The sequence below is a fragment of the Hyperolius riggenbachi genome, chromosome 8 (genome assembly GCF_040937935.1).
Source record: "Hyperolius riggenbachi isolate aHypRig1 chromosome 8, aHypRig1.pri, whole genome shotgun sequence".
NCBI lineage: Eukaryota > Metazoa > Chordata > Amphibia > Anura > Hyperoliidae > Hyperolius > Hyperolius riggenbachi.
In genome coordinates this window covers 225,698,006-225,711,777 of record NC_090653.1, presented here as the reverse complement: position 1 = coordinate 225,711,777, position 13,772 = coordinate 225,698,006, and the positions used below count along the sequence as shown (strand labels likewise).

Genomic DNA, 13,772 nt, shown 5'->3' with positions numbered 1-13,772 from the left:
GGCCTCGCTGCAGGGCCATCCAAATCAGCACACAAGCGATCTTCCCCTATTCACCCCCCCCCCCCCCCCCGCAGCCCCGCCCTTTCTCACCACCATCAAAGCTCTCTGTTGGTGGGGTCAGATCGCCCCAGGTTTGTTTATTTTTAATACTTTTTTTTTTTTTTACATTTCCCTGGTGTTTTTGTTTTTTTAATTCCCCAACACCTCTATGGGATGGTGCACACCAGCGGTTTGTTTTTGGCAAACTGCAAACGTGCCTCCTGCTGCACTTTTGCGGTTTGCAGAAGTGTTTCTGCCTCAGTGTAAAGAAGAGGAAAGGCGCAAACCACTCGGAAAAACGCTACATTAGAGCGGTTTTCCAGGCATTTTTGTTACAGTAGCTGTTCAGTAACCACTTTATTGTAACAATATATGAAATCTGCTACACACAAAATGCTCCAGAAAACGCTAGGCATGTTTAGAAAACCTCTCTAAACATGCTTAGAATCGCTCTGAAAATCTGCTTCAAAAACCTCTACTGTTTTGCGGATCTATCGGTTTTGGTGTGCACTGGGCCTCCGTGTTATGTGCAAAAAGCGTTATACAGCTTCATGCGCACGCTGAGTGTTTTCATTTCTTTTCACCAATGAAAGCTCATCCACTGCTTTTCAGTGGCTCTATACACCTCATATGCAATTTTAATAGTATTTTTGAAACCTACTGCAGGAATCGTTTTGGCGAGTTCAACCGGTTTCTATATGCAGAAAAGACTTGCATGATCAGATAACCCTGGTATAAAGCAGCTCTTTCTGGAGATCTGCCTGACTCTCACAGTACCACTGTTCTGCAGATCTAGTGCACTGAGAGACCGTGCAAGGAAAAAGTGAGCCATTGCTTACGGCAACCAATCCCATTTTTGTGCGTGAAGGGGGGAAAAGATTCTGATTGGATGCTCTGGGCATATTCCTCATTTCTGCTTCATTTTTTTTTTTGTCTGGACATAATGAGATGGTCCTGTTATGGTCTGTCTAGAATTTATTTATAGCTAAACCAGGCCCTCAGTCATATTTGCGTAAAACCGTTTCTGTTCTTGTAAAGGTGGAAAAGTATTTATTTAAAGGTGAATTTAAGGAACTGATGGTGTATGATGAGCAATGATTTTGGACATACTTTAGATTCTATTTAAAAAATGGTTATTACAATGCTTTAGCTTTGTAATTAAAAAACGTTGCAAAGCTTTGTTGTGCCACCGTGTTACTTATTAGCCATATTGTGTGGCTTTTCACGCCAAACGGAGTAGCAGTTGTGGAGTAAAAGTTTCTGTGAAAATCTTGACTTGCTATGTAGGAAAGTAAGGCGACCAGCCCTTGTACATCTCTGTACGTAAGTTGATGTTGGGGAAGTAAGCTGTACTAACAAATTCTGTGGTGTTTTATCTCCAGGGAAACCTTGTTGACTTCCTCCGACTGACAGGTTGGAGGGGCTCTAAAGTGTTGTATTTTGGGGACCACCTGTATAGTGACCTTGCAGTAAGTTCCTCCTGCTTCATTACACTGTAGTATGGTTCTGCCTGTGTGACTCTAGCTAACCCTGCTGTACTTCTTCCCTAGGATCTCATGCTGCGCCATGGCTGGAGGACTGGAGCAATTGTCCCTGAGCTGGAGACTGAGACAGAGATTGTCAACACAGAGCAATATTCTCAATCCCTGACTTGGATGCAGGCTCTAACTGGCCTGTTGGAGCGAATGCAGGTGTGTGTGTGTGTTCACCCCTGAGGCAGCCTAGGCAAATGCATGGGGGAGGGGCAGTGGGTGTCGAGGGGCCCGACTGCCACCTACTCTGACCTTCTCCCTCCTCAGATTACCAAAACGTCTACAGGGAAAACCAAAGCTAATAGCTTGCCTTGAGCCCAATTTCCCTGCGTCTGCAACTTTGTAGTGCTGTTGACGGCTGGCAGACTCTCTCTCTGTAGGACCTAGTCTTAGTGGTAACTCTTCTGGCAAATACTGCCTGGTGACCACTGTAGTTAGAGATGAGATTACATGGTAGGGTTACATAGGGTACTAGGTAGTTCAGTGTCCGTCCTTTCCATTGTAGTCCCAGCAGTAGTTGATCCCATCCTGGATCAGACCCAGTTCTTTGCAAGAATGTTTTAAAAGTTGGATAAGAAATTAAAACCTGATGCAGGGAGATGTATTAACCTGTAATAGGGGAAGGGAGAATCTGCATCTCCACCACATTAACTGAATGCTCCAATGTTCTGGTTTAGAAAATGAACCAGTTAGAGACACTGAAGCGAAAAAAAATATGATATAATGAATTGGTTGTGTACTATGAATAATTACTAGAAGATTAACAGCAAAGAAAATATTCTCATATTTTTATTTTCAGGTATATAGTACGTTTTCTAACATTGCATCATTCTCTAATATGTGCAGATTACACAACACTCAGCATTCAAAATGATTCTTTCAGAGCCGTCTGTGAACTAATGACCTCTCCTCTGGCAGATAAAAAGAAAACTGTTCACTTACAGTTGAGATAATAAAAGTCAGAAGACAGCCCTCTCCACGACTTTGAAAGTCGTAGAGATTAATGGCTTTTTTGCATAGAGATAACAACTGGAGTTTCTTAACTCTTCCTGTACTGGAAACAATTACACTACTGTATCTGATCTTAATGTTTTATTTCTTAGCTGTGCTACACATACAAATCATAATATCATAATTTTTTTTCGCTTCAGTGTCTCTTTAAAACCTCCAGAACTACAGGAAATCTGTCAGCCTTAGAGGATGACCAATCTGTACAGTGTACGATCAAGTGGCGTGTTCTTCCAGTGAAACCCCCCCCCCCCCCCTTGTCCTTCTCATTAGGATGCTCTGGACAGTGATTATGAGGAATAGGCTGGTGCTACTGATCTGCTGGGGGTGACCATGTATTCGGACCATGTCTTCTGCAAGACTCACACCTGCTAAGTGTAAACCAGCCCTTAGGTGCCTAATTTATTCACTGCCCAAGCCTGAATGGGTCAACTTTTAAATCTGAAGTAGTAGATCCTGTAAGAGCTTTGTATTGTGATAGAATGGTTGGGCACACATGGCTTGACTTTTGTGCTTTTTAGGGTTACGTTACATAATTTTAGGAGCTGACCTCTGCTGTGCTCAGCCTGTCGTGGGTTTTTTTCCCTTTTGTGTTCTGTGGTTTGCAAGGAGTTGTTGCAATGAAACCCGTCGTAATGTTTCTCCAGGCTACAAATATTTCTTGTCATCTGTGTTAGTCACTCAGCGGTTGTGTTTAACTGTGAAAGTGATAAATGCTTGATGGATCATATCTCCTGTGAGGATTGGCAAGCTGATGTAACAGTTTATAGTTAGACTTCTTACATTCTTCAGCTCGTTATTGTTCATTTCAGACTCAGATGGATTTTATGCTTTCTTGCAGAGCCTCCGTGACCCAGAGTCTCAGCAAATTCTACAAGACTGGATGAAGGAAAGACAAGAGCTCAGGTAATCACCCATAGTACACCTCTGAAGTCTGTAGGGCGGCCACTTCCTGTGGGCCTCAGGGGAAAAATCCTAACCTATAGAGTAGGATTGGGTAACACACTCTATAATGGAAATGTTGTAGGACCAGCCAAGCTGATGTGTGCAAGGGAGCAATACATGGTTTCCTGCTTTGTGCAGACTGACGCAATCAGTCGAACATTGAGTGTCTAACACCAGGCTCTATTCCAACAGGATCCTTGGAAAACCTATAGCTACTGTAGACTGAAGTTGGATATCAAATTGTCTATGGGCACCTTCACCTGTGCAATGCAAACTCATGGCCTGCATCAGTAGCCAGTAGATTCTTCCTATAATTACCATAGATCACTGTAGATATCCTTATATGGGAATAAGCCCTCCTTCTCAATTGTGGCTTAAAAATCAGCCAGATGCCGTGACCCATTGATGAGAATTGTGCCCCTCCCAATTTTCTGTCCTAGCCCCCCATGCAGATCACCTTGGAAGCGTGGTTCCTGCTGCATGTTGGAGAGAAAGCATAGCTTCCTGTCCTTGTTCCAGCTTGCACCCAACGGTCTCGACAGCTTCTAAACTGGCCACTAGAGCTCCATGCTCACTGTCATGTGGCTGCAGTGAGCCTGGCGCTCTTGTGGTCAGTTCAGAAGTCACTGGACAGATGTGAGGGTGTAAGCTGGAGCAAGGAGAGGTAGCCATGTTTTTCCTGGACTTCCAATGCATGTTCTACATATAAGGTCCCACACATCATATATCGCTTCGCACACACTCTTTACACCAATTTGGGTGTAAAGTGGCTAGCTTATCTGCAGTGATATTTACACGTAATGTACCATTACAGGTCTGAGTCAAATAGATATACAGAAAGGAGGGAGTAAACTTACAACCTGCATTAGGACCACTAGATACAACAGGTAAAGGATAGGAATGGCCAGTGCAATGTAAGTAAATCTGAGTTGATGCTGAATTATATTAGGCAGCTTGAAAATGGACCAGCGGAATCCCACCTTGGCTTAATTTGTTGCATTTTCAAGCTGCATATATTTACATAACCTTTATAGTTGCATAAAAATTGTATCATTCCACATCAGTTCAGAATTGCATCTCATAGACCATTCCTAATAAAGAAGGCAGGAGCTCATGGAGAGTAAGAGAGGTAAGCGGTTTTGAAATGGTAGGTTGAGGCTAGATTAACAGTGGGACGTTGCGTTTTGATGCCACGTTAAAGTCGCACCGCAAGCTTACAACGCAACGCGCCCAAAAAGTGGCAACGCAGCGTTACCGTCGCATACAGCAGATACAGTAAAAAATACAGGCAATGAAAAGTATGCATCCAAGTCATTACTGAGCATGTGCAAACAGTCTAACGCAGCTTATAACGTGTATAACGCACTGCATGCAGTACTTTTACTTAACGTGCAGCGTTAGTTACTAACGTAACGTGTGCACTGTGAATGGGGCATTGATTTTTCATTGCAGTGAGTTATTCTGCGTTAAATGCTATTTTAACGTGCGACTTTAACGTCCCACTGTGAACTTAGCCTGAAGACCTTTTTGAACTTGTGCTCCTCACCCCATCAGGCTTGGCTCCAGAGAACCAGGCAAATAGGAGCATCTCTTGAGAACCCTTGGAGCTATACATACGAAGAGGTGATGAGGACAACACTAGTTCATTGAAGGGACTGGAGAAGGTGTTGGGTTAGGTTATTTGGAGGAATGGCAAGAGGGCTTTTAGAAGTGTATTTATGTATAAAGTCATGAATAGTTGGGACACTACTACTGACTTCTGCAGGCTGACAAGTGTGAACGGCTCTTATATATAACATAGGAGCCGTTCTGTCAAGTTTTAGAATGAGCGGAGAACGAACAAAAAAGTCCATTCTCAGCTCAAGTGGGGACACAGCTGAGGCTGCAGGCTCTTTTCATACTGAATAATGCGCGCTCTTTATTACTGAACAGACAACTGTTTGTGCAGCTCAGATTAAAAGGTAATGTCCATGTTCCCCTATGGGTCAGTTCACATCTAAGTTTTTACTAAAAGCTTTTCCACATTGCACTGCTGCAGAACTGATCAGTTTAAAACTTAAGTGTTCAGTGTAAACCAGCCCTTAGGACTGATCTAGTTCATGTTGGGAGGGACCTGTAGTTTATTGTCTAGTCTATCCACTACACAAAAATGAATTTCTACTGTCTGATCTACTAGTAAAAACACAAAAGTAACTGGCTTTATTGGACTTCTGTTACAGGGCTGTGACAAAGAATCTCTTCAACCCCCAGTTTGGTAGTATCTTCCGCACCTGCCACAACCCCACCTACTTCTCCCGCCGTCTCTGCCGCTTTTCTGATCTCTACATGGCCTCCGTCAGCTGCCTGCTGAACTACGACTTAGACTACAACTTCTTCCCCCGCCGCACGCCGCTGCAGCATGAGGCCCCTCTGTGGATGGACCAGCTCTGCACAGGATGCATGAAAACGCCCTTCTTGGAAGATATGGCCCACATCCGCTAAACCAGCTGGGCCGTCCTGTCTACCTGTCTGGACTTGAGAATATAGACTTAAGACTTTTTTATTTTTTAAAACTCCGATATAAGACTTTTTTTGCACATTGGAGAGCGCATGATTCTTGGCGTAGAGTGGAATGATCTTTACTTCTATACATAAGATGGGTAACAGGGTTTACTAAAGACATATTGAAGGTCTCTTCCTCTTGTCAGTTGAGGCTTTTGTATTGGATAGATTGAAAGCTACAACTTTTTATTTCAAACTGGAAGTCATACAGTTGCAGTGTGCTTGCTGTCCTCACCATGGGCTGAAGACAGTCCGGATTAATAGTTGCTACTCTGTCAGTCCTGGATTTGCACATCTCATTAGGAATGTGTGAAGTACTTCAGATTCCGACACCTGCTAGCAAGCATCTGCTTTTACCTTTTTACACGACTGTAGGCCTCTCACATGTTGACTGTGACTAAGCCAACGTCATCTGTAGAATACTGAGGATAAGAACGATGAGCTGTTACATACTTCAGTTACGTGAACATATCTGCAGTGATGATTGCAGTTTTATCTACGCTTTTGGATAATTCCCAGAGGTCTGCTAGCCATTAAGCTTGCATTGTTACCAGTTTGTAATTTCTAAACTTTTGCTGCTGATTGAGTTACATATGACTCTTTTTAAGGAAGATCTGTCACATTTTAACCAGTCTGTATTGTGCAACTTAAAGCAAGACTAAAATTGAGCAAACCAAGCATCCCAGCATTCTGCAGCAACACCAGAACGTTTAGTGATTTTCTTATAACAAAATGTCATTTTTGAAAAGGTGAACCACAAAATTTGCCTAGTGCAGTAAAGGTTCAGCACAGAATGATCCTAAGGAAGCAAACACTGTAAGTACAGTATCCTGTTGTGGGGCGGAGGGTGAGGGGAAGCCCCAGGAGGGGTGCTCATGTAGCTTCCCCCCCATATGCTAAGAGCTGTAGTACTCCATTTACTGTACTAGTCTATTTTTGTACAGACTACAAGCTCCCGGTGTGTATTTCCCAGCGTGCCCTACAGTGGGGTTCTCTAAGTTTGGCAAGCTGTGGAATGCAGGAGCAGCCCCATAAGTAAACAATGGCGCTCACCTTAACCCCCGGCCCCCCCCAACAGCATACTGTGACTAATCTCCCTTATGGGGATGTTTATATTAATTACTGGTGCTCTGTTCCCTGTGGTCCAGTGCAACACCCATTGGTTGTGTGTACTAATGTTTGCGACCACCTCTTCTGCCTTACACAACAGGGGAAGGGGTACTATGCTAACTCGGGAGCTGTGCAACACTGTAGACAATATCTTTAACATGTTAATATGGTGACGTTGCTTCATGCTGGACTGCTACTATAAATCGACTTTAGCCATGCTTCAAGTAAATATACTACCTACACTTAAGGAAACCTAGTGTGCTGCCATTTTTGTTTCTTTTGAAAATGGTGCTGCTCTCACAGATGTGCCCCATATTTGGCCTTGCCTCATGCCCCACAACTATGCTGATCAGGTTTTCTGATTGGCTGTTCCAGGTCTCTCAGGCACAGCCCAAGCCTAAAGGCCAACAAGATATCAAGGCAATTTGTATTTTTAAAATCACGACAAGGTGGCGGCCTCACTAATTTCCTTTTTAAAAGCCCTGTATGTTTTCAGATATTTTTTGTTTTTAGTAATTTGATTCAAGTTATGAAAAGTTCTAAAAAGTGACATTTTGGCAAACAGAACTAGAATTTCCCCTTTCCATGGAAACTAAGGTGTCAAGTGAAAATGGGTGCCCCTAATGGATGTTGAAGGTAGATAATGTTAACTTTTACATAATTTTTGAGAATCCCACCATTAACAGTGTAAGAATGGCTGCAGTTTACATTTTCCCGGTGAAATATGTATTTGTCTCCACCCACTTTTTAGTTATGGGCATAAAAAGTATCCTTTGTTCCGGGTAATGTACTGTGTGTGTGGCAAATTTCATTCAAATCCGTTCAGCCATTGTTGCATGATTAACAAACATCATTATGTCATGATGGTTATGTAGGAGTTAATGGAAGAGGAAGTTCCAAAACTGACACCGTTGACTAGATTCTCCCAAAGTGTCTTTCTATGGGAAACGTTACCTGTGTTCATCACTGACAAAGCATTACTTCAGAAATTTTCATAACTTGCATTAAAGTGTCTTTGAAGGTAACCGTGCTCATGAGTTCTTAATGTTCTTCACTGATTGAGTCAGATGGAACAGAGTAGCAGAAACCTGTTGATTCTATATAAGGCCTGGTACACACCGTCCATTTTGATTAGCCAATAGGACATTTTACCACCGCCATGTAGTATGGGGGTAATGCCATGAACAGATTTGTGCAGGTCCGGGATGTCAAACACCAGTTCTCGAGGCCCTCAGATATTTTTGGCATAGCTCAAATTAATTGATGAGACTGATATGGGAAAGGTGTGGTCTATCAATTAGAACCTTTCTCCATTTCTCAGTCCATCCTAAACTTTGGCATGGATATGGTCCTCCAGGATTGGAGTTTGACACTTGTGGTGTAATTACTCTACTACATGGAGGTGATAAAATTGGTCAGTGATTAGCCAATCCTATTTGAAGGTGTGTATCAGGCTTTAGTAACTGGTTTATGACCAGGACAGTCTATTAATCGAGGCCTGCAGCTGTAGGAATCATAGCCAGAATGGAGGACAAGAGACTGGTCTGTTCATGATGGGTTTTATCAATGATTTTAGAGATTAAGTTTTTACGCACAATTTTTCTTTAAGGTAAGTAAGGATTTGTCCTCCGTGTCAGGCAAGGAGGCAGTATAGAGATTGCGTGTGGCTTCTGTGCCAGAATGGATAGAGCAGGTGAGTTTAATGAACCACATTAGTTTTGGACAGAAGGTGATTGAGGTTTTGTGGGCTGTATTTAGCTCGCTGGGTCAGCGAGATGCACGGAATACCGGCTTGCTTGCAAAATGTGTGCAGTTTGGAACTGGACCAATGAATACCAACAAGAAGTTAATTTGATCCAATTCCATGCTGCGTGCAAGTCCGAATTGGCTGCATCTCATGATCCATCTGTGTGGATTAGTTCCAATCTGTCATTACTGCCTTGGCAGTTGTATTTGCAGTGTTTCGCAGTCTGTTGCCTACACAGGAACTCTGCTATAGGCCTCTATAGGAAAGCACAACTTCATATACCTTCTGCTTAAAACTGAAGACCTATCATGGTGAGAAATTATATGGGGTCTGCCTTTGCTAACCTCAAAAGTAGTTCAGCAGCTGTAATGCTGACCTTTTTTTATTTATATACTTTTGTCACTCATTTGGAGCAAGTATGCTGATGGGGTGTTCAGACTGCCATCTGTCCTACTGATTGGCATACTTGTTACATGGGAGTGGCAGAGTCTTGTAGGTAAAGAATTGATGGTACAGTTAGGCAACTGTCACCATAGTATAGCCAAAGAAGTGGCACTACAGCCTGACTACTTACTTTACAAGGTGGTTAATAGTGGCAGTATCTGACTCCCATGGCAGAATTTATGTGGAATGGAAGTGTTACAAGTAAGTGTAAGATTTATACAGAATTGAGCCTCACGTAAGCTGGTGCTAAAGGAAGCACAAGGTGCCCCACAGAGCCAGAGCTTTGCATTTACTTTCAAGTGATCTGGCTGTATTTCATAGTGGAGATGGTCAACACCATGCACTTTTTTTTAATATACAAATTTACATTAATTTTAGGCAAATTCATGCCACAACTGACTGATCAGTCATCAGCTACTGCCTTTGGTCAGATTCTAGGATGCTTACATTTGCATAAATGCAGCAGGTCATGATTTTCATTGGTTTATACCAAGCTGCATAGAATTAATACAGTTTCTATCATGACATCTTTGTCTGTAGTGCAGGGCACCGTACTGGGGTAGTCAGTGATGCTAGAGGAAATGAAAGGTTGCATGATGGCTTAAAAGAAACACAAGGTGAAAATAAACTGGGATAAATTGTATCCATACTCCTCCTCCTCCTAAAATTTTTTTTTTTTTCATTCTCTGCTCTGATGTATGGATTGAAGTCTGGCAGAACTAAAAATCTATGGATCCCTTTTTAAGATCTTTACTGCTCACAGAAACTATTTTCTACCAGAAAAAGGTTTTAATGCTGTTATTCCTGATCAGTGAGGGTTATGATCTACTCCAGTGCTGGGCAAAGTGCAGCTCGCATGTGCTAGTAATCCGGCCTGCTGGATTCCTCTCATACCTTCCAAGTTCCGAGTGACAGGATTGGGTTGGTGTTAACCAAATCTTACCAACTTCCAGCATTCGGTCTCTGTGGGCTGGGCACAGGGCGTTGCGTGACATTACCTGTTGCCACAGAGACCCGCAGCTGGAAACTACTCGTACCTCTGCAAGGAGGGAATTTTTTTTTTTACGCGGGCGACAGCCCAGGCCGCTTAAACTTTGTCCAGGCCTGCTTTAGTCCAACCCAATCCTACTTAGACAGAAACTGTCATTTGCATACCTGATTTTTTTTTTCCATAACTGTTTCAGGCAGAGAAATGAACACAAAATAAAACACAGCAGATTTTGTGCGCTTGGCACTGTACATACAGGTCTATCATTGTCACCTCTTGTATCATTTAAGTCTGGCAAATCCGTGTGGAATTTGAATCAATTACCTTGTTTTTAAATGTTTATATATACTGCCTCCTGATAAGTTTAATACATCATGACCTAACTAAGAAAATCCATTGAAAGCTTTCTCTGTCATGAAGTTTGACCATTTTATAAGCCTTCATCAAGCTGTACAGAGGAAAATAAAAACTTTCTATAAAATGTGATGTCCTGTGTGCCTTCTAAGCTTATTTCTGGAAAATCATGTGCCTTTGATACCACAAAGGTCTTTATTGGAGCCAAAACTGCTCTGTGCAGAATTCTAATTGGCAAGAGCTTAGAACAAAATGTCTTTTTGGCTGGCGTTGGTGTTACTGGGTTAAAGGGTGTCTCCCTTCCCAGGATCTGCAGCATCAAATGCCACTGCTGTTCTCCACTTCTGCATTTCAATGGCTGTCAAGGTTTAAAGCAGATGCACAGAATTGGTATTGGAGATCTTAAAGTGAACTGAAACAACCTAATGTATTTTCTCTAATGATCCTACTGATATTTATGGTAAAACACCTACCCTGCTCTTTCATTCTCCACTGCTCAGCCTGCTTATCAGCCCTGATAAAATCCTGACTAAGGGCCCTTTCACACCAGAGGCTAGTTTTGGTGTTTTACAGCCAAGACCATAGTTGGCGGTTTCCAAGGTTAAATAAAAGTCCATAGACTTTTATTTTACCTTTCACACCTAAAGCAGCTTTTTTGGGTGTTGCGTTTTAAAGCTCCCTGGAGCTTTTTCAGGGCTGTTTACAGCCGAAGTTGGCTGTTGGCGTTTCAATGATAGTCAATAGAAAACGCCAACTTCAGCGTTTTCAAAGCGGTTTACAGCTGACTTGTTCACTTATTTTTATAGGAAAAAAGACGTTTTCATATGAGCTGTAGAACGCTTTGAAAACGCTATGTATTGGCGTTAAGCAAAAGTCTGAGTTTCAGCCTTTTCTACCGCAGCCTCTAGTGTGAAAGAGCCCTAAACATTGTCTGGCTTTGCTCAGGAATCAATATAGGTAAGTCATAGCAAAGCTAAACAATGCTCAGTCTGGCTTTGCTTTCAGAGCTATTTTAAGTACTGTAATTTTTGTATAGATTTCAGCAATCCTTACTACTATTTTAAAAGCTATACTCGCTAATTGTGTGTACACACCAGGTTCGGCAAACAATGGGTCATCCTGTTCTGCTGACAGTTTGCAGAAATCTTGCTCGTGTACGCACCTTTATTAAGCCGCATCTACACGCGTAGATGCGGCCGCGATGCTCCTTATCAATCGAGCCGCTGACGCGGCTCGATTGATAAGATCCGACAGGACGGATCTTGCTTCTGCCGATTCCCTGCTCGCTCCCCGCTAGGGGACAATGGCAGGGAATCGAGCGGAAGATAACCGGCGCGGGAATTGAGTGGGTATTGATGCCGATGCGGCGGGCACGCGGAAGAGGCAATCCGGCGGCTAACCGAGCCGCCAGATCGCTGCAATGTCCCATTGTGTAGATGGGGCTTTAGACTGAATCGCTGGAAACTGCTGAACAAAAGCTTCCACAATCTTTACATTAAAGATATTTAGCAATGGGATGTTGAGCACAGCAATAGGAGGGGGAGAAATTCATAGTTTAGCAGAAAGCTTGTTTAAAAGACTTTTTAGTAGACCAAATAAACAATGTAGAGTGCAATAGTCTCTGCTTTTGACCATCAGCAACTGCACAACCATGTCTGCCACTTACACAGGTGATAGCCCACCACCACACACAACTGCAGCTAGACTATCATTAGGGTCCTTCAGAGATAGGGAGTTTAGGGTTGCCCCCCCCCCCTCCTTGTGCTTGGTTGCTGCAAACTATCATGTCCTGCTACAGCTGGGGTAGAGAGAATGTGATTGTACTGTAGCATGAGCACAAGTTAGTTCTTTCAGTACTGCAAGTAATTTCTCAAAGGCCCATACACACTAGCAATAATGGCTGCCAAAAGCTCATTGTTGAGGCAGAACTCAGATTCGTCATTTAGCATATACGAACCTGCTACACAAATGAAGAACTGAAATGAGATGTCATTAAAACTGTACATTATATAATCTGTACCCTAAAAACTATGCCAGTCTTCAGTATAAGACCTTAACCCAGTGTAAAATGCTTGATTTAGACAGCATAATGGCCAAAACCTCATTCTCCCCAGAAGTTCAATAACCGCTACTTCCACATGCTTGCTAGTATTCTGACATAAGATTGATTTGAACATATGCAGGGGTCAGGCACCTTTGTAGCAGAGAGCTATGAACACCACATATTTTGAAATGTATTTAGTTTGAAACGTATTATATAGCTCTCATTTGAATACAAGTACAATTGGAGCGGCTGTTAGTTTTGGAGGAGCATGAGTGAGTTATTAGTGCATGCTACAGCAGTAAGCGTGGCTACTTTGAAAAATGTTACTTGTGCTACCACACTAAGCTGCGCAGCTTAATCAACCACTACTGATTTGACTGAGCCAGATGCAGCCAGCAAAAGAACCATATCTGGCTCCCAAGCCATAGGTTCCCTACCCCTGCATATGGCACGTAGTAATATGCTCCTCCAACTGCAGCTTGGCGTAGTGGCCATTGATATCAATGAAAGGCAATGCAACATAAGTGTGAATGATTTAGAATCTGCAGTGCATTACTGAGTGATGTCACACAGTTCTGGGACTCAACAGCTTTGCAAACCTTTTAAAAGGATACCTTAATGGATTCTGTAATTGACTGTGTGTAGAGGTTGTCTACAGACTTACCACAACTGTGGTCTGTCTAAGATTATCTGTAGCTGGCCTGTTCCAAAGCCCTGGTCAGTGCAGTATGGCTGCAGGAGTATGCGCACACTCCCAAAGGAAGACTTAGCCTGCAAGCGCAGTCACCAGCTGCCCAAGCAGACATATTGACCAGACCAATATGCAGGCAATGGCATGCTGCTGTAGGGCTATTCTGCAGCACTATACATCCTAAAGAACACCTGAAGAGTGATATGGAGTATAGATGATTGAAGAGATGAAATACTTCTGAGTTTGTTCCAATTTTAATCTGCATATATTTGCATAATCAGTTTAAACCTGGGTGGGACTTGATTGGTTCATGTTCAAGATGCATGTTT

The 13,772-nt window shown here is 42.7% G+C and overlaps 1 protein-coding gene across 1 annotated transcript in view; it reads left to right on the top strand.

Annotated features, from left to right (window-relative positions):
* LOC137527604 (5'-nucleotidase domain-containing protein 2-like) overlaps nucleotides 1-10,840 on the top strand; it is a 118,247-nt gene extending 107,407 nt beyond the window's left edge. The window contains exons 11-14 of the mRNA XM_068248231.1: nucleotides 1,422-1,508; nucleotides 1,590-1,730; nucleotides 3,421-3,485; nucleotides 5,744-10,840. Of these exons, the coding sequence (XP_068104332.1) occupies nucleotides 1,422-1,508; nucleotides 1,590-1,730; nucleotides 3,421-3,485; nucleotides 5,744-6,005 (555 nt within the window). The 3' untranslated portion in view covers nucleotides 6,006-10,840. The remainder of the gene's footprint in view (nucleotides 1-1,421; nucleotides 1,509-1,589; nucleotides 1,731-3,420; nucleotides 3,486-5,743) is intronic.
* Nucleotides 10,841-13,772: the final 2,932 nt, after the last annotated feature.